General features: G+C 38.6%; 1 protein-coding gene across 6 annotated transcripts in view; it reads left to right on the plus strand.

Annotated features, from left to right (window-relative positions):
- Positions 1 to 21,737, plus strand: part of cep112 (centrosomal protein 112) — a 92,254-nt gene that overhangs the window by 22,317 nt on the left and 48,200 nt on the right. For all 6 annotated transcript variants that reach the window (XM_037978736.1, XM_037978737.1, XM_025007172.2 and 3 more), the window contains 8 exons: positions 703 to 846; positions 5,855 to 6,009; positions 6,248 to 6,377; positions 6,484 to 6,576; positions 6,716 to 6,775; positions 7,589 to 7,668; positions 16,876 to 17,011; positions 21,313 to 21,420. In XM_037978736.1, coding sequence (XP_037834664.1) covers positions 703 to 846; positions 5,855 to 6,009; positions 6,248 to 6,377; positions 6,484 to 6,576; positions 6,716 to 6,775; positions 7,589 to 7,668; positions 16,876 to 17,011; positions 21,313 to 21,420 — 906 coding nt within the window. The remainder of the gene's footprint in view (positions 1 to 702; positions 847 to 5,854; positions 6,010 to 6,247; positions 6,378 to 6,483; positions 6,577 to 6,715; positions 6,776 to 7,588; positions 7,669 to 16,875; positions 17,012 to 21,312; positions 21,421 to 21,737) is intronic.

Raw genomic sequence — 21,737 nt, forward strand, 5'->3', positions numbered from 1 at the left:
AAGTGCTCCAAGCCAGCGGGAAACTACTGGTTAATGGAAAACATTCCACTACAGGGAGTCAAAATCAGCTGTGTTATGACTGTAAAAAAAAAAAAGGATGAAGCCATTTTTTAAACTCTTATTGCTTTTTGCATTTTAACTTTATTTTTAACTTATCACAATGAGGTCAATAAGTCAGATGTCTAAAGTAATTTATCATAGAATGATGTCTCCCTAACCCCAATAAGTTCTCTGTAAAGTGGAAATAGTCTTTTATTTAGAGAGTTTCACGAAGACTGGAGTTTCATGTCCAGGAATTACAACCCCAATTCTAAAAGAGTCAGGACGTTGTGTAAAACGTAAATAAAAACATAACACAATAATTTGCAAATCTCAGAAACCAAAATTTTATTCACCTTTTGGTTCCTCGTCCCATGTTTTTTGAGTTGTGTTGTGTTGCATATTCAAAATTACCTTATTTTTTCCCCAAAAAAAGGTACAGTTTTTAAGTTTAAACATGTTTATTACATTTCATTGTGAATAAAATAGGAATTTACAAGATCTGTAAATCGTTGCGTTTACACAACATACCAACTTTTTTTTCTTTTTTAACCAACTTTTTCAAAATTGGGACCGTCATTGAGAAATAACTGAAACAAACGTGTAAACTCTACAGTAAAAAAAGATTTGTGACTAATATGTAGCTTTCCTCTGCCCTCCCAGCTGCATGCTGCTGTGGCAGAAACGGAGCTGGAAAAGTTTGAAATGCAGAAGAAACACACAGAAAATATCCAGGAGCTGCTGGAAGACACCAACCAGAGGCTGGCTAAGATGGAGTCTGAGTATAACGCTCGTGCACAGGCCACAGTAAGTACAGAGCTACGTGTGTAAGTGTTTGTGTTCAATGAGGAGAATTAAATTCAAACTGTGCCTCAGTTCTCCTTTTACCCTACTTTATTTTTCTGCAAGGTCCCCTACAGTCCAGATATTTACAGTATATTTTTCTACTATGTTTACATGATGGTAAAAACCATCAAATGTTTAGATTCATCTCTTTTATTGACATTTTTAACAGACTGTTTAAATTTTCTGTATCCTAGTTTAAAAAAATCACTACAAAAAAACTTTTTATTTACTGTTTGTGAAAGACATTTTACATTGATGTACAGGAGACTGCAGTATCTTACACTGAAGGAGCATCACATTAAACTCTTAATCAGATCTGCAGAAGTAAAATTAAAACCTCAAACCACTGGTCTGTTGCGGCAGATGTGAGATGTGTGTCTCTGGACAAGTCAGACAATAATTCCAGGAGTTTTCTCTTTTATGAGTTAAAAACTGACCTATAAATTGATTCATAGGTTGTTTTATTTTTTATTTATTTGCTTATTTGCTATTGCTTTTTGTTCCCCACGTGGACTTAAATCTTCTGCACATTTTAGCTCTAAATGTATACACCCCTCACAAATCTAATAAGGAAACACTGACCTACTTCATCTTCTCAGTTTAAAAATGAAGGGAGGCATTCCTTTAACATCTGGGTGGGAGTGACTTCAATATTCTCTGTCTGTCATTGCTTTAAATGGCTTTGATCTTAGTTCATATTAAATCTTACTCATTGCTATGATTGTCCTCAAAGATATGCACACTCACACACACACTCACACACCTTTCAAATCTGCAGTGTCTTTGATGTTATATGAAAAGACTCTGGTTTTAAATGGGATTGTACACATTTCATTAGCTGGGATCATCAACACCAGTCCAACGTGCTGTTCTTTATATAGCATGTTATATGGGCTTAATGTCTGCTGTACGTATATTACATACATGCTATAATCCTTATGTGAGTTCAGCATTTCTATCCATGTCACACCTATTTCTTCTGGCCTTAATCTGCCAACAGGCCTGCATTTAAAAGGCATCAGACACTAGATGGTGCGGAGCCAATGGTAAGGCCCCCTTTTAATAATTAAGGACAGACAAAGTCCAAAAGAATAAAAAGAACCCTCTCTCATTGGAAATTAGGTGTCTTCCTGCTATATTGTTGGCTTGAGCTATAGACGTGCTGTGGACAGCAGCGTTAAAGTGGACTTTAAGCAGCTGCAGCGTCTCTTTGAGTCCGATTTAGTATCCGGGGCAATTAACCCTCTGGTGATGATTTAGATTTAGTGGTTCTGTGATTGGGACTTCAAAACTCCACTGATCTATTAGTCTATCAGGAGCAGTGCAGATCAGAGTAAAGTTAAAAAGAAAATGTCTTTTTGATATTAAGAAGCTTTTAATTTACTTTAGACACACAAGTTATTTTTGTAACAACACAGGGCTCAGATTCAGCCAAAAAACAATAAGAAGGATAATACTGTTTATTTAGTGCACCTATATTTAACCTTTAAGTATTTGTATAAAGATTATATTAAAGAAGGCATGTGACTAAAAAGCATGTGTGCATGTTTTTTTAATTTTTTTCTCCCAGAAAAGAAAACTCACATGTAAGCATACGCAACAGTGCCAGGCACAACTATAATCGTTTTCACATTTGTTCACAAATGTTCAAAAATCAAAACTGATTTTGCAACAAGCGTCAGTAAATCTTTCTCTTAGTCTTTCACTATTTTTTTCTTTTCCATCTCTTTTTTTAAAGATTCAAACTATCTGTGCCTCTGTCTTTCTGACTTAATAATAAGCTTAACATCCAAATATGTTTTATATTTTGTCGTTCCTTTTTTTTTTTTGCTTTTTGACTTCTTGACACTGAGATCAAGAAGGCTCAGTCCCTTTTAATCATGTGCTTTTGATAACTGCTGGCAATAAAATATGTAATCCTCATTCCTAAATGATCTTTATTTGGCTGTGTTTGTTTACAAATTACACATTCTTCATCTTAATGCTGAACATTTGGCATTGTGAATTTTTTTTGTTTTTGCTGCACAAGAGATTTGGCAATTGTTTAACGCCAGATGCCCTTCCTGGCACAACCTGGGCTCAAACCTGCAGCCTTTAGGATTACGATACTGTGGCACTGACCACTCAGCTAGATGAGCCTTCAACAGTTGTCAAAGCACATCCATAATGAGTGACTATTAAAGACTGGTGAAGAAAATTATGTTAGATCATAAATTACTGTCTTTATTTAAATTATATATTCTCTTTGTCATTTTATGTCATTTTAAGATTATTTTTAGCCCATTAACTCAAATACAAACTTTCAAAGCGCAATTGACAGCATCTTTAAAATATTTGGATTTTGGAATAGCATTATAAAACTCTTCCCAAAATAAGTTGAGCAAATAAATGATAGATAAAGTACCTATTTTATCTAAAGCGGCACATTGCCTTCCAATGAACGAACACAATCCTCTGTCATCATGCTTGGTTTGGTTCAAATTCTTCAACACCAGAGATTGTTGCTCATAAAATGTTTACAATACAGCAAAGTAACCAGCTGGACAGAAGTCAGTAGTTGTCTAATTGGGCAGTGTTTGGTGGTTATGGAAAGCTTAGTTCATGTTGGGGGAGATTAACAGTCTGAGACTCAGACACGATGGAAAGTGGCATCATTTGTCTCAGCAGTTTGTTTTTATTTCCAGCTGCAGAAAACCAGCAATAATATCAAAACCCCTGCTGTTTCTTGTAGCATTGTGTTGGCTAAAATGTCTTTAGAGCAGATATTATTTAAGTCTTATTCATAGATCAATAACTGCTGTTATAGCCTTAGATTATATATTTTGGAATAGAAAAGGATTGACTTGTATTTAACAACTCTGTCAAATCAATTACCATTTTTTACTGTAAAGAACAGCCTTAATGAAGGCTTAACACCTTTCATTGAATCCCCTCTATTTTTTGTGACTTGTTTCTCCCACTAGAGTTTAATCCACATTATACATTCATGCTCACAGCTTGGCGAGCCTCAGGAGATGGCTGTTGATGCAGGCTGCTTTCCAGTTGCTGGCCTTAGTCCACAAAAGCTGTAAAGAAATGTCCTTCACAGTAAATTACTTTGCGTCTGAAACTTCAAAGACTTTATCTCGAAATCTTTGAAAGGGAGCAGAGCTCATGATGTAGCTTATATAGTCTGCACGTCACAAGAAAAGTCATTCTCCTCCTAAAACACCTAATTAGTGGACCTGATTTGCTCCCACCGAGCGCGTCCAGGTGTGCCCAGTCAAGCCTCAGTATGCAGACGTTCCTCTTCTCATCTACTGCCAGGGAGCCGAGTGTCAGCACGCGTCCCAGCACCACACAGAGCCCCTTGTTCCTTTTTCTTAACACCCCACGCTGCTGCCACAAAGACAAGAATCCCTCTCACCAGCCTTGATCGGCACTGCTCGCGCATTCTTTTCAAACGCTCCCCTTCCCCTCCTCCCTCGTCGTTCCACCTGCTGTCATCGCCGGCTTCTGTCAACATCTAGATCGACTGGCACGCTCAGTCTTTTATCATCTCCTTTATCAACCTGCCCGTACCGCGTTCCGTGCTGTTATGTGTGCAGATACAAAGACACGTGTACATGCTGAGGGACAGTAGCAGAAAGAAGCTGTTTCTTTTTGTTAAAAAAAAAAAAAAAAAACAGCTAGAAGATTCTGATCCGATTGTTGTCTGCACTGAAAATCTGAATCAAGTTCAGCTTCTGTAACGCCACAAAAAAATGCACAGTTGAAAAACCTAAATTAATCCTAAATGACATTTTAAACATTATTGATAGTGTTGGTTTCCTGTATATTAAAACAGTTTTTTTTTTAAAACACGCCCATGTGAGGCACATTAGTGCTGGCAGCTTTTTAAATCTGCAACTGTGAAACATCAAGGGGCTCCAGTAAGTATGTTTCCTTTGCTGCATTTTCAGTGTGATGGTAGTTTTAAAAGTAAAAGTATTTGACAGTTTTATTCTCCTTAACTGTAAATACTGTTTCCAGACATTATGTGAGGATTCCAAAACCTTTGTAAGTCATCTTTTTTTATCATTAATGCAGATTAAAATAAAGAGCATGGTAAATAAGAAGTCAAATATTAAAATAGCCCATAGCACAACCACTTTGCGCAGTAGTTTCACAGTTCCTGTCGGAACTATTCATTTTCTGATGCAATGTAAAACTTCAACAGATGAAAAAAGAAAAAGAACGTTGCGAGCATGTATTTATTGTGGTTTGATTGAGTTTGCAGCTGACCCTGTAATTTAAAGAAAGCATTTTGTGTATGGCGATAGTTTTGTGGTCAGAGGAGACAAAAGACATGATGATTAGAACTGTACTTCATGTACTTGAAACTATAATAATAACAACTTTATTGTTAAAACCTCCTTTAAATTTTTTGTATGATGTTACTGGAATTGTAGAAAGTTGATGTCAAACTTATAAACTTAGTTTTAACAGAGGGCCAATAAAAACATATAAATTGACCTTAGTTTTCAGATATATGTCAAATTATTCATGTAGAAATATAAATTTCATTTTCCCAGCTGCATATGGAATGAAAAAACAAATGTAAATGAGAATAGTCAAAGAAAAAGGTCCACTTTTAAAAGACACATCATCAGCATTTGTTTCTTATTTCTCGTTTTCTGTCATCAGCCTTTTCATTTCTTATTTTTTAGTAAGACAGTTTATCACAAGCCATCAAATTTCTGAAGACAATCAGTCCGAAACATACTTAATCTGGTTTAAATACAAGCCTGGATTAAGCAGGATTCACATCCTTTGAGAGTGAGACCACATATGGTCAAGAACGACGTCGGAGGAGCTGCTAGCTACGCGTTTCGCCACGAAGTACCGACTTCATTTTTGTTTTTAGTTTGGCAACAACCCTTGATGTCATCTCATGCATGTTCCCTCAGTGATTTCAAGCTGTTACACTTTGTGGTTTTTGCGCATCCAGGAGCAAACGGTGCGTGAGCTGGAGATGCGAGTGAGGCAGCAGTCGGTGGAGGTGGAGAAGGGCAACTCACTGCGTCAGCGAGTCACTCAGGAAAAAGCTCAGTTGGAGATCCGCGTTGCATCCGTCAGCGCTGAACTGCAAGAAGCTAACAGACGGTATGGAGGTGTTTGACATGTGAAATAAAGACACATTAAAGAGATTTAGCAGTGACAAAACCATACAAGCTCCTTAAAACTGCTTAATTATGAGTAATATGAGTAAGCTGTATTATTAGTTTACCTGTAATGCAGCTGGAAGGCAATGACTCGTTTAATTTGTGTGTAAATAGGAGCAAATCCCAGCGTAAGAGGGACGCAGATATGTAACTCTAATCAAGCAGTTTAATGCTTGCAGGATAGAGATGCTGCAGAAGGAGAAAGAGCAGCAGAGTGAGCAACATGGACAGACCTTCCAGAAGCTTCAAGCCAAACACGAAGCCGATATTAGTCACTTACATCAGGAACACGCTCTGTCTGCCGCAAAGGTTCATATTACTGCAACACATCCACACGGCTCTTCCCCAGAATTTACTGCTGACTGATACAAGATCGTTGTTTTGTTTTCTTTCTGATGTCCACTTTCTCCCGCAGGCCTGTCAGGTGGTCGAAGACTTGGAAAAGACTGTGGCTCAGCTCAAACAGCAGCTCCAGGACAGTGAGCATCGAAGGCACCAACAAGTCAGGGTATGAGTTTTGCATGGCGGCAGAAGTGTGCACAAATGTAAAATTTGCATGTGCACATGCCTCTGTATTACAGGTTTGGTGTAAACTCACTTTTTGTGTCTGTGCTGCACTTTATCGTAAACGCTCTGCTTTCTTTCAGGATCAAGAGATGAAGTTTCAGCAGGAGAGAGATGAACTGCAGATCAGCTGTGAGAAGAAGGTAGTGTTCTTTGTCTCTATTACGTTAAAACGTTCAGACAAGAGAACAAAAAGTGCTTTTCTAACTGTCCCTTTAGTGTACCAAGGCTAATATTTCTCCCTGTGCACTTTACTTTTTGAAAAACTCCCTTTAAAGTCAGAGAGCAGCTATAAAGAGCAGAATTCAGAGGTCGTTTTTAATTAATCTGAGCTGCACCAGACCAGTCCAAGCCAGACTTTTGGGGGGTAAAGATCAGGTTTAAAGGCTGCGCCGCACCTGGGTCATCTTCAAAGTAACATATTGGTGGCAGACTAGCATCTGTGGGCCCTTTTTTACCTGATGCACCTGCAAAAACTTAGCAGGCCTGCGTGCTCTTTATTCAGGCTCAGGGAGACTTTCAATTAAGCCTCTCTCAGGAGTTTTTGGTTTTGATGTGTGCTTCTTATTCTTTTCTTGTAATCAGCCAGTATTTTTTCTTAACTTTTCCTTTCTCCTGTGTTTCTTCTCACAAGGTGACAAGAAGCAAGCAATGCAAGAAAGTCTGTTGTATTGTTTTTGTTTTTTCTTTTTGCTCTGGAAAGATTTGTGTTTCCAGTCTAAACGAGACACATAAAAGAGAGCTTGGTACTGTATCTAAGGCATGAGAATGGCACATATGGCTGCTGTAGATCCACAGTGAAAGGCCCTCCAAGCTCTCAGATGATACTTTTGATGGGGTAACAGAGAGAAGAGACCATATGCAGAAGGTCAAAACAGTTTTCTTGAGTGATGTATGATGGCGTCTTGGTTTAGCACCGCTATCTCTGCCCCACGTTCACTCCGTCTGTCTTTCAGGTGTTGGCGGTTCACAATGAGGCCGAGAAGGAGAAAATAGAGGCAAAGAGGAAGATTACCAAACTAGAAGTTACATTAAGGTACGGAGGAAACAGCAACAGATGGTTGGTATTTGTTGAATTAATTAGTGCAGTAGACATGCTAAATCTCAAAAACTCATTCACTAAAAATTGCTGATCATAAAATCCCATTTCAAATCACATAAGTGTGTTTAGGGACTTAAAATCTTAGAGTTTCTCTCCTGGATGTTTACCATTCAACAGTTACAACTTGAACATTTCTATGTTTACAAATCTGTGTTTATGCTGCAGAATCCTACAGCTGAATCATTTAAATTTAAAAAATATCAGCTAAGATGTGTAATTTAGATCAATCAGATCATAATATAATTAAAGGGTATTAAGTTTTGGACAGAAACTGTATATAAACAAATTTCATATTTTACCACTTCTGTGCTAAAACACCCTTTTGGAGCTAAAGTCGGTGAAGCATAAGATTTCTCTCACAGTTACACTTTTTTGCCTTCACTTTGTGAAATCAGACTTTATTAGAGTGTTGTTTATATCTACTGACTTCACGCTTTGATCATTAGGAACAGTGTGTATGAATCTTGACTTAAGGTGGAGTTTGGTTTTAACAAGCCAACCTTTATACTCTCTTTGATCTTTTTTTTTTTTTTTAAGGAGAGAAACTGCTAAAGCTGAGAGCCTGGAAAGCCTTTAAGATCAGAATTTTACTTGCAACAGATGTGTGACATGTATTGAAGACAACTAGAAAACCTTATTGCATTGCACTGCCCACATTTTATTTTAATATTGTTTGTTTAAGTGAATAAGTTAAATCTGATGTGTAATATTAAAGGAAACATTTACCAGCTGTCAGTTAAATACATCTGGTCGAGGAAAGGCTTTTTGATTAAAGTACGTAATAGTTGTAGCAACTTCAGTTAGTTTCACATTTAAATCTATTCAGAGTTGCTTTAATTTTTTTGCTGAAATCTGCTTTTAGCACAAATTTAGGTGAAATATCAATCCATCGCCCACCACCTTTTTATACCAAAGTTTAAACCTAAGAGCTTACATGATCTGTTAGTGCTTGGAGTGTGTGATTGAGATGACTCTCCCCTACTACCACACCAAAGTTTAGTTCAGCGTCTGTAAAGCTGACTGAATTTTAGCAATTTCTGTTTTTTTTTTTTTTAAGTTAGTTGGCTGTGGTAGCCATCTCAAATTGAGGTTACCTCAAAAGTTAACCAGTTCTAGAGGTACGTCCAGTTATTACTTTGTGCAAGTTTTAATAAAATGCATCCAGTGGAGATATTTTGGTAACAGACACGGGCAAAAACGTATTCGTCTGCTGTCAATGAATATCAAGAGCCTCAGAGCGTTTGCGTCTGTAGCACCGAGCTTTACTGAGTTAAGCCTCTTCACTTTACAGTGAAGCAGAATACTTAATACCAGGGCAAGTGAAACTGCATGAACTAAATCAAATGCAACAACTCATTAATGTTAATAATTAAACCTTTTTTTTTCTTTTTGTCCAGAGTTTTTTGTTCTAGAAGTTAAATTTAGAGCTGTTGTTGCTGAATGTTGGCAAAATAATTAAGTAAAAATGAATTCTGCTCTCATATTTTAAGTCTCAAGAACAAGCAGGTAAAGAAAAGGGATGGATGGATGGATGGATGGATGGATGGATGGACAAGCAGCTTGTTTCCTACACTAAAGCTAAACTGTGTTCTGCGTGATTAATTACAACAACAGTCCAGACCACTGAACGTCCAAGGCCTCACCCACTTTCAGGTGTTTTTTACCTGTTTGTGAGAGAGTATTAGAAATCAGAGGATTGATTAGGATAGGTCTAAGTGGTTTTTGGTTGTTTTCGGTGGCTTAAGAACTGTTTTGGTAAAGGTTTTTAGTGGCGTGTAAAACCCAAACTGATTCTCTTCTGTGACGATGAAGTTGTCTCAAGTTGTAAGGCACGCTTATTATCGCTGTTCTTTTGTGTTTCTGTCAGTGTTCAATAACAAGAGGACTTATTTTAGAGTTTTGTGGTTTAGCATTCAACATAAATATCACAAGAGGACACTGACGGCCGCGCCTGCTTCTTGTCATTGTCAGCCGAGCACCAAAGAATGAGCCTAAACGCAGCAGACGGATCCGTTGGTGCTTAAATTATTTTCATTGTTAGCATCAGTAACGAGCCAGTCATTCCCTCGTTTAGTGTTTAAACACTGAGAAACGGCAACTGGCCCCGTTGGGCTCTTTGCTAATTAAGTACTCAGACTTCACACACGCACACACACACACACACACACACACATACACTCACACTCTCTCTCTCTCACACACACAGAGTAAGCGCTCTGATGTCTTCTACCTGCCTGCTGCCGTGGCAACACTGAAGGCCTTTAAAGGCGATCCAGAAGAACTTCAAAGTCAAAGCAAGACTGTTCTGCAGGTGTGTGTGTGGGTATGGGAGGATAGATGATAAAATTAAACAAGCAGAACTGCTCAAGATGCCGTCTACGTGCCAGATTTTGTGTGGTGGGTGCATGTGTTTATCCCTGCAACTGTTGAAAGCAGAAGAACACAACCTGTATACAATATTCTCTACATTATAGGGAAATATTAAAAAGAATAGCACCTAGTACTGCAATGAAAATAACCATTGCTGCATCAAATTGAGTGCCAGGTCTTTGTTACTATAGCAACAACAACAGAAAGCACCACAAAGCTGCATAGAGAAGTTTTCTTTCTACTTCTTTCATCCCAGCGTGCCTCAGATCATTACAGGGCATTTGCATAGCGATGGAGAGATGCACCACAGACTGGGGGGACGTTTTACACAAAGGGGGAGCTCTTCTGGGGAACAGCTTGCCTGCTTTTGCAACAATGACCTCAAACTTACAATTTAAAACATCAGAAATCCACCTGACTGTTTAAATCAGTCTTTCTCCTTCTACCCCCCCTTATTTTTAGTTTTCCTCAACATTTTTGACATTATGTTGCAGATTTTTCTTTCCATCACTTAAGGCTTAATTAAAACCGTGTTGGTTCATAAGAGTTTTCCCTTCACGTGAACACTACACTCCCTAAAGAGGTACCTAGTTTAGTCACCTGAAGTTTTCTCACCTTTAGTGAGTGGCTGCACGCTGGCTGTGTGAGCGCTTCTCAAACCTCCGTCATTAGATGTGTTTAACGTGAGCTCTCGTGCTCACTCGGCAGTTTTCTCCCTCAGATTTCATCACTTTTTATTCTTTTTGTTTTTATTCGGTTTTGTCCTTTTTCTTCCATTGCACTGCAAAGTTACTGGTTTTTGTTATCAGCTCTTGACAACAGTGATTCAGATAGATTTCATTTATATGTAGTTGTCGTCTTCCGCTTGCATAGTGTTTGTGCACATACCCACATGAGTTTCCTTTCTACGCTGAAGGTGCATCTAACATGTTCTTTTGAAGTCCGTCTGTGTGTATATCTTTAAAGTGGTCTTATCGGTGCCGACGTTCCTCGACACGGAGGGACGCTCTCTGGTCCAGTCAGCGTTCAGAAGCATCCGAGCAAACCCAGTTAGTGTTCAGGTGTGGGAGCAGGCGCAGGTATGGATCCTGAATATTAAAAAGCTTCACCAGGGCTCAGTATTGCCTCGTGGCAACTGCCTTAAAGTGGAGGTGGAGGTGGAGGTGGCCTAAATACCAGTTCAGTGCCACACAGGTGACAAGGAAGACTGTAAAGTTCTCCTTTGCTGGGTTTCAAGCTGGTGTTGTGGTTCTTTAGCAAGAGTTGTCACAGAAAATGCCTGTAACGTCTGTTCCTGACATGGTTTAAAAGGAGAGTTTGGATCTTTTGAAGCAGAGTTCAAAAGATCTGCATTGTCATTTTAACTTAAACCCATTTTAGATCATAGTCCTTCCTCTAAATCATCCATCCATTCAGAAACCTTGGCTTATTTTATAGCTAGAACCATGAAAAGTACTTAAATTCTTCCTGTATTTTTTGTTTCTTTCGTCAAACTTGGATTCTGTGGCATATTTTGAGTTTGTCGTCATGATTACATCAGTCTTTGTAAGTAGTATATTAACCATCAACATCAAACATTAATGAGAGTCTAAACAGTGCACTCATACAAATCAGGAACAACTAAAAAGTCCAGATCAGTTTGGGTGTAAGACTGATCATTAGAAATCAGCAGTCATAGCCAGATGAAGAAGACGGTGTCGTTTTTCCTTCCGTTTACTCTTCTAACAATATTTCTTGTCATTTTATCAGGGCAGCATCTAGTAATATTTTCCCCCTCTTGAGATTTTGGCTTTTTATTTTGCTGTAAAGACCTCAATTTTGTTTCCGCGGCTAAACGAGCGTCACTCTTTACTAAAGTGGACGTTTTTGTGTTGAGCTAGCTCTCTTACAAACAGTCCGTGACATAATGAGTTTATAGCAATTTTCAGATCGGCTCAGTGATGCTCGAAACAACTTAACCAGAACAGTCAGTCTTATTATGTTTTGGGAAATGTAAATACAGTATGTTTAGTGTGGGGACTTGTGCCCAGTTGATTAGCAGATTACACTACATATTTCATAAAGCAAAACGACATTTAAATACAAAAATAAGGCAAAAAAAAAAATCTATGTTCTGAAGTAGGAGTTGGATTTTGTTTGTTTCCGGAGCATTCCTCTGGTTTCAATAGAGACAGTTTCCAAAGATGAATTGAAATGTCATTTGTCATATCCACCAGCATTTAAAACTTGTTTCCCCTGCGACTCCCTCAGGTTTTATTTCAACTTGTGCTGTTTTTATCCAACATTTAAAAAAAAAAAAATTCCTAACCTAAATTTTTTCTAACTAAAAATATCAGAAAAATAGTGTAGTCTGTTTAAAATTCACCATCTCAAGGGTCCAGATTTTAAGTTGATGTCTTTATCTGCTTTGATTTTCAGAGACCCATCACAGCCAAAGACAAGAAATTATACTTAAAATGAGGCTTTTAAGTAGTTTTTAGTTAAGATAGCAGGTTTTTGATCCGTTTAGAAGTAGAAAGAGGTTGGAGTGTAAACCAAGAGTTAAGGCTGAGTTAGTTTAAGAGATGCTGGCAGCAGTTCTGCCAAACTGTCCCATGGAAGTTCCCAAATGACTGACTACATCTGCTTCTGTGGGAGAAGGATAATAAAAATGCCTCATTCTTTTTACATATGTAGCCCTGATGTTTTATGTTTTGACATGAATTGCTTTTTTTTTTTTTTCCACAAACAGGCCACATTTGTAGGCAGTTTTAAAGCCGTCCAGCCCAATGATGCTCTGCTTTCTCTGCTCTCTTTTTAACTCTTTCTGTCTTTAATATTTTCTCGCCCCTGTGCTCACTTATTTGTGGTCTGTCTCTCATTCTGCGCTTGTTTCAGTCTCTTTTTTGTTTTGTTTTTTCCTCTCTCTCTCTCCTTTCTCTGGGGATGCGGATGAAAACCAAGCCTGTTTTATTTTTTTCTTCAGAGGGCGCTGAATATTTCAGTTTTGCATTTTCTCCCTTTTTATGTGCTCCCTCCCTTTTTTTTTTTCCAGGCCTCTTTGATGTGTCTGTGGATTCGTTATCATTCCGTTTGGATGAGCTCACAAACGCAGATGCGGGGCGGTTTTCACACACAATGTATGCAAGCGTTTTTTCATTTTTTTATATACTACAGACCAGAGGCATTCATATGCACGCTTCCAGTCGAGCCTGTTTGCGAGGCTTTTCCAAGTGCTGCTCCACCCACATCAGGCCATACAATTGTTAAATGCTTTGCTTACATAAAAAGCTTGTTTGCATACGTGATTAGGTCCTTTGGTGTGTGCTGACTTTATTGTGCTCTTATATATATTTATGTGCTGTAGTTTCAGTTTCCGTACGTGTGCATCATGTGGTCAGTCCAGAAAATGACCCTTCACCCCTCCTGTCTGCTCCCGTCGGCGGCTGAACGGCGGAAGCTTCTTCACCCTCTCGAGTACAAACACTCCTCGCTCCTCGCCTCCCTCTCTTCCTCCCCTTTAAACAGCCGTTTAGCGTTGACGGAAGAGAGGACTTCCTCTTTAGAGAAGGCACATCTTTAATTTAAGCCTCCTCTCCTTCCACTTTTCTGACCAGATATCCATTTAAAGCCGACGGGCCGCCCTGGCATTGGCACCCTTCTCCCTGCCAGGCCACCCTGGGCTTTTTTTTTCTTCTTCTTCTTCTTTTTTTCCTCCTCTCCTCATCTCATCCTTGTTGCCCTGTTATTGATGGTGACACACTGTCTGACCACACACATTCTCACACACTGAGTCTTGATGTCTTCGGCTCACCTGACCATTTTTTTTTACACCTTTAATGTCACTCAATGTTTCAATCTGGTGCATTTTTTTGTACTTAGCTGTTTTGGATTTTTGTGGTGTATCCTTAGAGGTATAAGCCCAGCAGCTCGTTACAATGTAGTCATAAAGCTTTCTTTGAGTTGCGTTGTCAGTCGCACAGAGAGTTTGGGACCGTGCCTCTTCAACAAAGGCCCATGCACACCCGCATGCCAGCTCCTTCCTCTCTCAAACAAGACGCGCACTCTTTTCATTTTTTGGAAGTTTGCCTGCTATTTTTGTGACATCCTCTGTTTCCTCTTGTCTTTCTTTTTTTTCCATCTTAGTCTTCTCCACAAATTCTTTTGTGTCTGACTGAGTCCGAGAGGCAGTCAAGCAACGGGTTGGATTAATAATTACAGAGTACACAAAAATTGGGGAAGAAAAAAAAAAAAAAGAAAGACATGCTCTGTTGTTGTTTGATGTCCAACATGAGAGAGACCAAAATTACTAAGAGACGAACACTTTAAAGAGCAGAGAAACCCTGCACATTCCTTCCTCTATCCTCTGCTTTTGTTCTTTGCTTCTTTATTTTTTCTTTTGCTGTCAGTTTTCTACCATTTGAAAACACTAAAATTTGTAGCTTTCATTTTGAGAAAGGATTAATCACTCAAAAAATGCATACCTTTTAATTGATGTGTGTATGCAAAGGCTGAAGAACTGGATGTTCCAGCAGGTTTATGTGTGTGTGCAGTTTACCTTCTACAGGTCGTGTGATACACACTGAAAATTGCAAACTGTCTTTTTCCTCTCCCGCCACTCGTTTCGTGTATTAGTAGCAGTTGTTCTTCTAATTGGTTTAAAGCCTCCCCCACTGCCCACATTTCCTTTTCCCCCCACCTCCTTGGTTGTCCAGGGGCAATAATTATCCACACCTTTTAGGAGCATTCATTTACAAAGCGCAGGAAAAGAAAATGTCAGACACACTGCCACACAGACACACAAACAATAGACAAAATACACAACCAATTGTATGATATTATTTTTAACATTGTTGCATCAAAATGAGGGTCTTGGGGCAGATTGTGGCTGTAGTCAGCTGGTTCTCTGCAGTAACTGTTGCTTTGCTGCTATAAAAATGCATCACAGAGAACCATAATAAATGGTTTAAGTTGTAGTGTTTTTAAAATCTTTGTAGCGCTGACATATTGTGTTTGTTCAAGAGTCCCTTTATGAGCACTCAGACCGAATGTGACTCCCACTGCTGCTGGACTTAATGCAGTTTTACGGTAGCTTTAAATAACTTTGCAAAACCGTAAAATTCACGTTGGACCCAGTAGTTAGGTCTGTCTTCAATATTACATCTAATATCTACAAGTTACCTACCTGTTAAAAGACATCTGATATGTCTCTCTTGCTAGAATCCTTTTCACACTGAAGGACTTCTTGTTTTTGTTTTTCCAGAGCAAAATATTAATGGTAACCAGACCAGAATTTCACATTTCAAAGAATTCCTCCATACATTAGCTTGTCTCAGTTTGCCTTCCAATCCTGACAGGATGGCTTGTTTTTATTGTAGCGTTCACACATGAGCTCACGCTGCTTTATTTGTTACAGCTGCCATCGCACCGGGATGTTCTCTTAACAGTGTTTAATTGCAGGTTTGGAACATTTTTCAGTGAAATTCCACGAATGCATCATCAGTCAACCTTAAATTGTAGCATATAGTGTAGATTTGCAAAGAGCTGCGCTTTTGGCTCACAGCAAAAAAAAAAGGTTCAAGGTTTAAATTGGAATTTAGGTTAATTTAGTGGGTTGAAATTGCCTATAGGTCTGAGTGTGAGTCTGTCAGCTCTGTGACTGACTGATCGGTCTCGGGGTGCACCCTGACGGTTGCTCCTATGTCAGCTGGGATAAACTCCAGACACCCCACGCCACCCCCCACCCTTCTTGTGGCTCACAGAGGCATGGGTGGATGGATGGATGGATGGATGGATGGATGTTTTACAAAAATAACCCCTTCCTTTACCTCCTTCATTTCTACCTCTGTCATTCCCCTCTCCCCCTCCATCCATCCATCCAGCTCAACACACTACCCGCCCGCCCTACTGTTGAGTTTGACAGCTGCTCGGTTGCGCCGCACATGAAGTTGTGGCTGGGCTGCACTCTGACAGTTCTCAGTGAGTCTGCCCCCCGTCACACCCCTGCCCCCTCAGTATGCCTGTCAATCCTCTTCAATCTCTGCTTCATGACCTGACATTTGGCAGCAGCAGATGGAGCATGCTGGCATGGAGGACACGCACTTTAAGTTTATAGTCTATGAAGTGAGTTGATACTGTTTAAAAATACTTTATTTGCACCATACAGTCAATCTAAAATAAAAACAACTACCACAGATATAAATAAATTCTGCAACCATGCCATCCAACATGTGAAAAAGCTTTTTTTGTGCAACCGGACATACAGAAAGACAGAGCATTGTAAATAATCAGACATTTATTCTGTATGTTGTAAAGCAGGCACAAGCAATAAACAGTCCATAGAGCAAACATTGACTTTTCACAATAAAAGCTCACAAATAGCACCATGACTACAAGTAGCTGGCTTGTTTTCCTACTGATACTCAGCTTCTGAATTTTACTTTATATGTCACGTTATTTGTCTGGACTCAACCTAATGTGGCATGTTTGTTTGTTTGTTTGTTTGTTGTGTGTCAGTGTTGAAGATTAGAAAAGCCAACTTCAAAAAAGGAGGAAGTAGGACTCATCCTGCACAGTGTTTACTACTTATTCTCTACTTCTCTACTTCTATGAAAGGGATTAATTTTAGAGGTGTGAATTATTGTAGATGTTTATGTTTACAAATTTAAATTCAAATTCAAAAAATGTCTAATTAGAGTTAAATAATACCTGGTGTGATTTGACAGCTACCTCCTTTTTTTATTTATTTTTTCTGTTTCTGTTTCTGTTTCTGTGTGTGTGTTTGCTTTGAAGGGAGATGGAGAGCCAGCTGGACAAAGCCAGGGAGAGTCAGAGGCAGCAGATCCAGCAGGCCGATGTGGCGCTGCAGCAGTTCAAGAAGCAGGTGCAGCTCAGCTCGGAGAAAACCTACGCTGACATGAAACTCCAGGTCGGATACACACAAACAATTCCAACTCTGAAAAATCCATAAACAGATTTCCACATTAAAAGCACTGTTTGTAACAAAGGAAAAAAAAAAAAACACTTCATCTTTGCTTACGTCTATACTACAGATACACAGATTCCCCATTTTGATAATCAGCCTGACCTGTTTTGTTGGGGTTTTTTTGTTTTTGTTTTTTTGGGGTGAATTAACACACACAAAGTGATGTACTAGCATAGCATGGTTTTGGTGTGAGGAACTCTCAGGTTACCTATTTTTAATATAAGTGAGGTGTTCAAAAATGGAAAAAATATGTCAGTGGAAGATAAATAGGCTTCAGAGGCTACCAAAACACATGACCTTCATGTGGGGATAGATTCACATCTGCTGTTCACAGTAGATTGTTTCCATCCATAAAACAACTCCATTCTCAGCAAAATGAAGTTCAGCTGTCCCTTTTGTGAAATCTAGTTCACTTTGAAGGGCATAAAAATCGCTTTAATCTGATTTATAAACAACATACTGTATCCTGTAAATCCTTTTCAGTTGGATTTTAATTGATCAACTTCCTGTGTCTGGTAATTAGTTCTTTATGGTCAGATATCCAGTAACAAAAAGAAAAAATCTTTTTATTGTAAATGTTTTATTATGAACATGCAATCAAATTTTTAACCTATAATAAACTTTTGTGAACTTCCAATTATATTCTTAAATAATAACAAAAGAATAATCCAAAATGGTAGTAGAGCAAACGGCTGTTAGCTTTCCTTGTAATCTATGTATTTTTTACACGCAGAAAGTCAGTAATATTAATTTCTATACAGCTCAAAAGTTTTGTTTTTGCTCATTGTTTTTTCTCCCTGTTGAGTGCCAAAGCAGATCTTATCTTTTACTCACAGCTTCGCAGTAACTTCAGTAAATTCATGCATCTTTAAACTGCTCCAGCACTAAAAATCTATATGTTAGAGCCAAGAACATTATTACCCTCGAGCAATTTGCGCTTATTTGGCACGTCTGAATAAATGAAGTGAAATGTAATCTTGCTCATTAAACATTAATTCCTCTGCTAACGCGTACCAACCTCGGTAGCGTTCAGTGGGCGCGACACAGGCGGGTCGGGTTCCAACGGAGAACGGGTCACGCACAGTGAGCAGTCAGACTAATTAGTCCATCAGCCCTGCCTTACGATCAGCACTCAGCGCTGCGTGGGCTGCTACTTATTGGAGGAGTTTTCCGATCAATTCACACTCAGCGTAAAACTTCTGATGCTGCCTTATAAGTCAGTTTAGCTACAGGCGTTTTTTCTTTTTTGTTTTTTATCTTTTTTTTCTTTCCTCCCTCCTGTTAAGCAAGCCTAGTAATGCTCTGCGTGTGCTCTATTGACAAGGCTGCGCCGAGTGTGGTCCTAAATGTCTTAAAGGGCTGCGTGTTGTAGAGATTTGCACATTTTAGTTTCTGATTAATAAAGTTTTTTCCCCTAATTAGTATGTCCAGGGGCGTTTTGTGTGGGAGTCAAATTTATTCGCGGAAATTTGTGGGCGCAGAGAGCGACCTTTGTTTTAAATTTTTCATCATATTACCAGAGATAATTTATTATAGGACGTACATTTGTACCCTAAAAATGAACTTATCCTTTCACATTAAAGTTATAAAACACCATACTCAAATTATTAAACCTCTGACCTCCATCAAAAAGCACTGGTTTGTGAGTAATATTACATGAAATCGTAGTATTTTTATTATTATTTTTTTATAGCCTCAACGCGAATATTTTTAAATATTTGCACAGGAAGACTTTCTTTCCTCTTAAATACATTTTTTTCCTTCTCTCCTCTCTTTCTGCTGCTCTCATCCTTCCATCCCCGAGCTTTCCTCCTTCGTTTCCCATTGAGCCTCTGGCATCCTGATCTTCAATCTGACTTTATCCTCAGCCCACATCAAAGCCGTGGGAGAGAGGGGAGCAGTCTCTTCTGCATCCCTGTCATCTTCTCTCCCTCTTTCGCTTTCCCCTGCCTCTCCTCCCCACCCCGCTTCTGCATCACATCCTCCTTCTAAGGCTTTAATGTTGTAGAAAGTGCTTCAAAAGAAGTTTTTACCCTCTTTTTCTCATCCTCCCATCATTCCTTTCATCGTCTTCAGTCTCTCTTTCTGCAGATGGTGTGATATCTAAATGGATTATCTGAATCACTCGTTTCCTTTCTTTCTTTCTTTCTTCTTTTTAAAAAGCAGCTTCCTTATTTTCAGACTGCGCTTAAAAGAAAGAATCTGTCCTATTTTGTTGTTTTTTTTCTTCTTCTTTTTTAAAAAACGAAAGTGCCATACAGAATCAAATCTGTTGTATGTTTAATTCAAAGTAGGCTTTAGGATTCAACGTTTATTAATAAAATAAAATGAAGATTTTTTTTAATAAGTTTTACTGAAAACAAAGCTAAGATACAGAGATGATTTAGTAAATGACTGATTTTCATCACATAAACGTCACAGTGGTTCATGTGAATGCTATTTTTTAAAAGTTTATATTGCAGTCATTTTCAAATTACACAGATATTCACAAAGAGTTTTGGTTCTTTGCCAACACAAGTAGCAGCAGCAGCTAGCTGTATCATTTCTGGTGGACTCCTGGACAATTCTGGCAGGAATCTTCTAACCTTATATTTCTGCCAAACTATCTGTGTAATGCAAAAATGAGAATGTACAAATATATAAACTGAATTTGCATGAACTACTGCAGCATTTAAAATTGGAGTTTGTTTTTTTTAAGTCACACTATTTTAAAAGTGACCCTGCTCGGACTAGCCATTAACTAATCAATCTGCTCTGATGTAAACTCTTCAAAACTCTTTCTCCAAACTGAGGTTGTTCATAAACTTTTTAAAGAACATTTCTAAATCTATAAACTGTCATTTTTAGTTAGAGACCAACTTGTGAAAGTTTTTTCCACATGCCTAACCTAAGAAAGGCGTGTGATTTTATTTTTTTATTTATTTATTTTTTCTCCAATTGTACCTCCCAGATTTTAGCATTTCACCTTTACTCCTGCACTTTGAGGATGGCAGGTGGATGATATATAAAGCTGATTGTTTGTTTTAGACCAATAACTAAAACAGTTTGTTGTTCATTCACATTAGGCCATCAAATCAAATCTAATTTATTTATATAGCACATTTAAAAATATATGCTGGAGGCCAAAGTGCTGCATACAAAATAATAAATAATAATAAGATAATACCAAACACAACAGACCAATAAAAAAATCATATAAAAACCTGACCAGCCTGGACCTCAGGACGACTAACAGCAAAGGATTATTAGATCTAAGGGATCTGGAGGACACAAACCTGCCGGAGGACAGACAGATATACAGAAGCCTGTCCATTCAGGGCCTTATAGGTTATCAATAAAACTTTAAAATGATTTCTGAAACGAACAAGTAGCCAGTGAAGGGAAGCGATCACCGTGGTGATATGTTAACCCTTTTCTGTTCGTGATAAAAGACGAGCTGCAGCGTTCTGAACTAACTGCAGCCATGAGAGACCCGCCTGACTGACACCAACATACAGAGAGTTACAGTAATCCAGAAGGGATGGAATAAAATCAGGAATAACCTGGTCAAAGCCTTTAACGCTGAAAAGGATTTTACTTTAGATAAAAGCCTCAATATAGAAAATGATTTTTTTTTACTACAGATCTAATCTGTCTCTCAAGGTTAAAAGTTGAATCAAATATCATGCCCAAATTTTTTCCATGAAATTTTACAAACTGCTCCAGGCTTCCCAGATCTGGAGAAGGGCTGCGGTTCCACTGGGTCCAAACATAGTGTCATTTGTTTTTTCCTCATTGAAATTTAGGACATTTGAAGCTGAATTTGAAGCAAATTTTTACCTCAGTGAGACGGACGGTGGTTTCAAAGCTTAGCGTAATGTTCCGGTGAAGTGTGACACATGCTGTAACAAAACTGTGCTGCCCATAGATGTGCCTGCCTGAAGTGGCTTTGCAAGCTCAGGTCTGGTCAATACAAATTGTCTAAAAATAATAATGATCTGTAGTTTATAGATTTATGTATTAATGTTCCAATGTAACAAAAACATCACGTGTTAAACACTTTTCAGTTTTCACTTTGTGCATTTATTTTCAAAAGAAAAACATCTTTACATCAGGAAGTGTTCTTTATGCTGTATCATTTGTAAACTTGGACACAACAGCCCAAGTAATTAGTTAAGTCTTTTACTATCACTGTATATAAATGATTTTTACTCAGATCTTCTCTAAACTTTGCTCTTGTTCTTGCCTCCATGTTATGCCTCCAGATGGAGAAGGTTGAGGAGGACCTGATCCGCTCCAAAACCCTCAGGGAGAACCAGGCCAAAGAGTTCTCTCAGCAACTCGATGCTTTAAGGCAGAAATACGAGCAGCAGGTCTGTAACCTTCTGTTCTTGTGTCTCCCTCCGCCTCTGAAGGCTTCTTTGCTTTTGAACTCGTCGTGCAGGCAGGGGAAATGAGTCTTCTCTTGCATCCATCATCATCATCATCATCATCACATATATCATCTGTGAACGCTTGGCTCGTTGGCGCTGACATCCATTTGGAATCGCCTTGTTGTTTGTTCCCATCTGTTCCGCCTGATTAATATCTCATGATAAGGGACACGCTTTAGATTAAGCTTAGATTCCAACTCAATAAATATCTTAAACACGCCAATTGGAAACTAATGCAGTCTTCATAGAAGATGCAC

The sequence above is a fragment of the Kryptolebias marmoratus genome, linkage group LG12 (genome assembly GCF_001649575.2).
Source record: "Kryptolebias marmoratus isolate JLee-2015 linkage group LG12, ASM164957v2, whole genome shotgun sequence".
In the NCBI taxonomy this organism is placed as follows: Eukaryota; Metazoa; Chordata; class Actinopteri; order Cyprinodontiformes; family Rivulidae; genus Kryptolebias; species Kryptolebias marmoratus.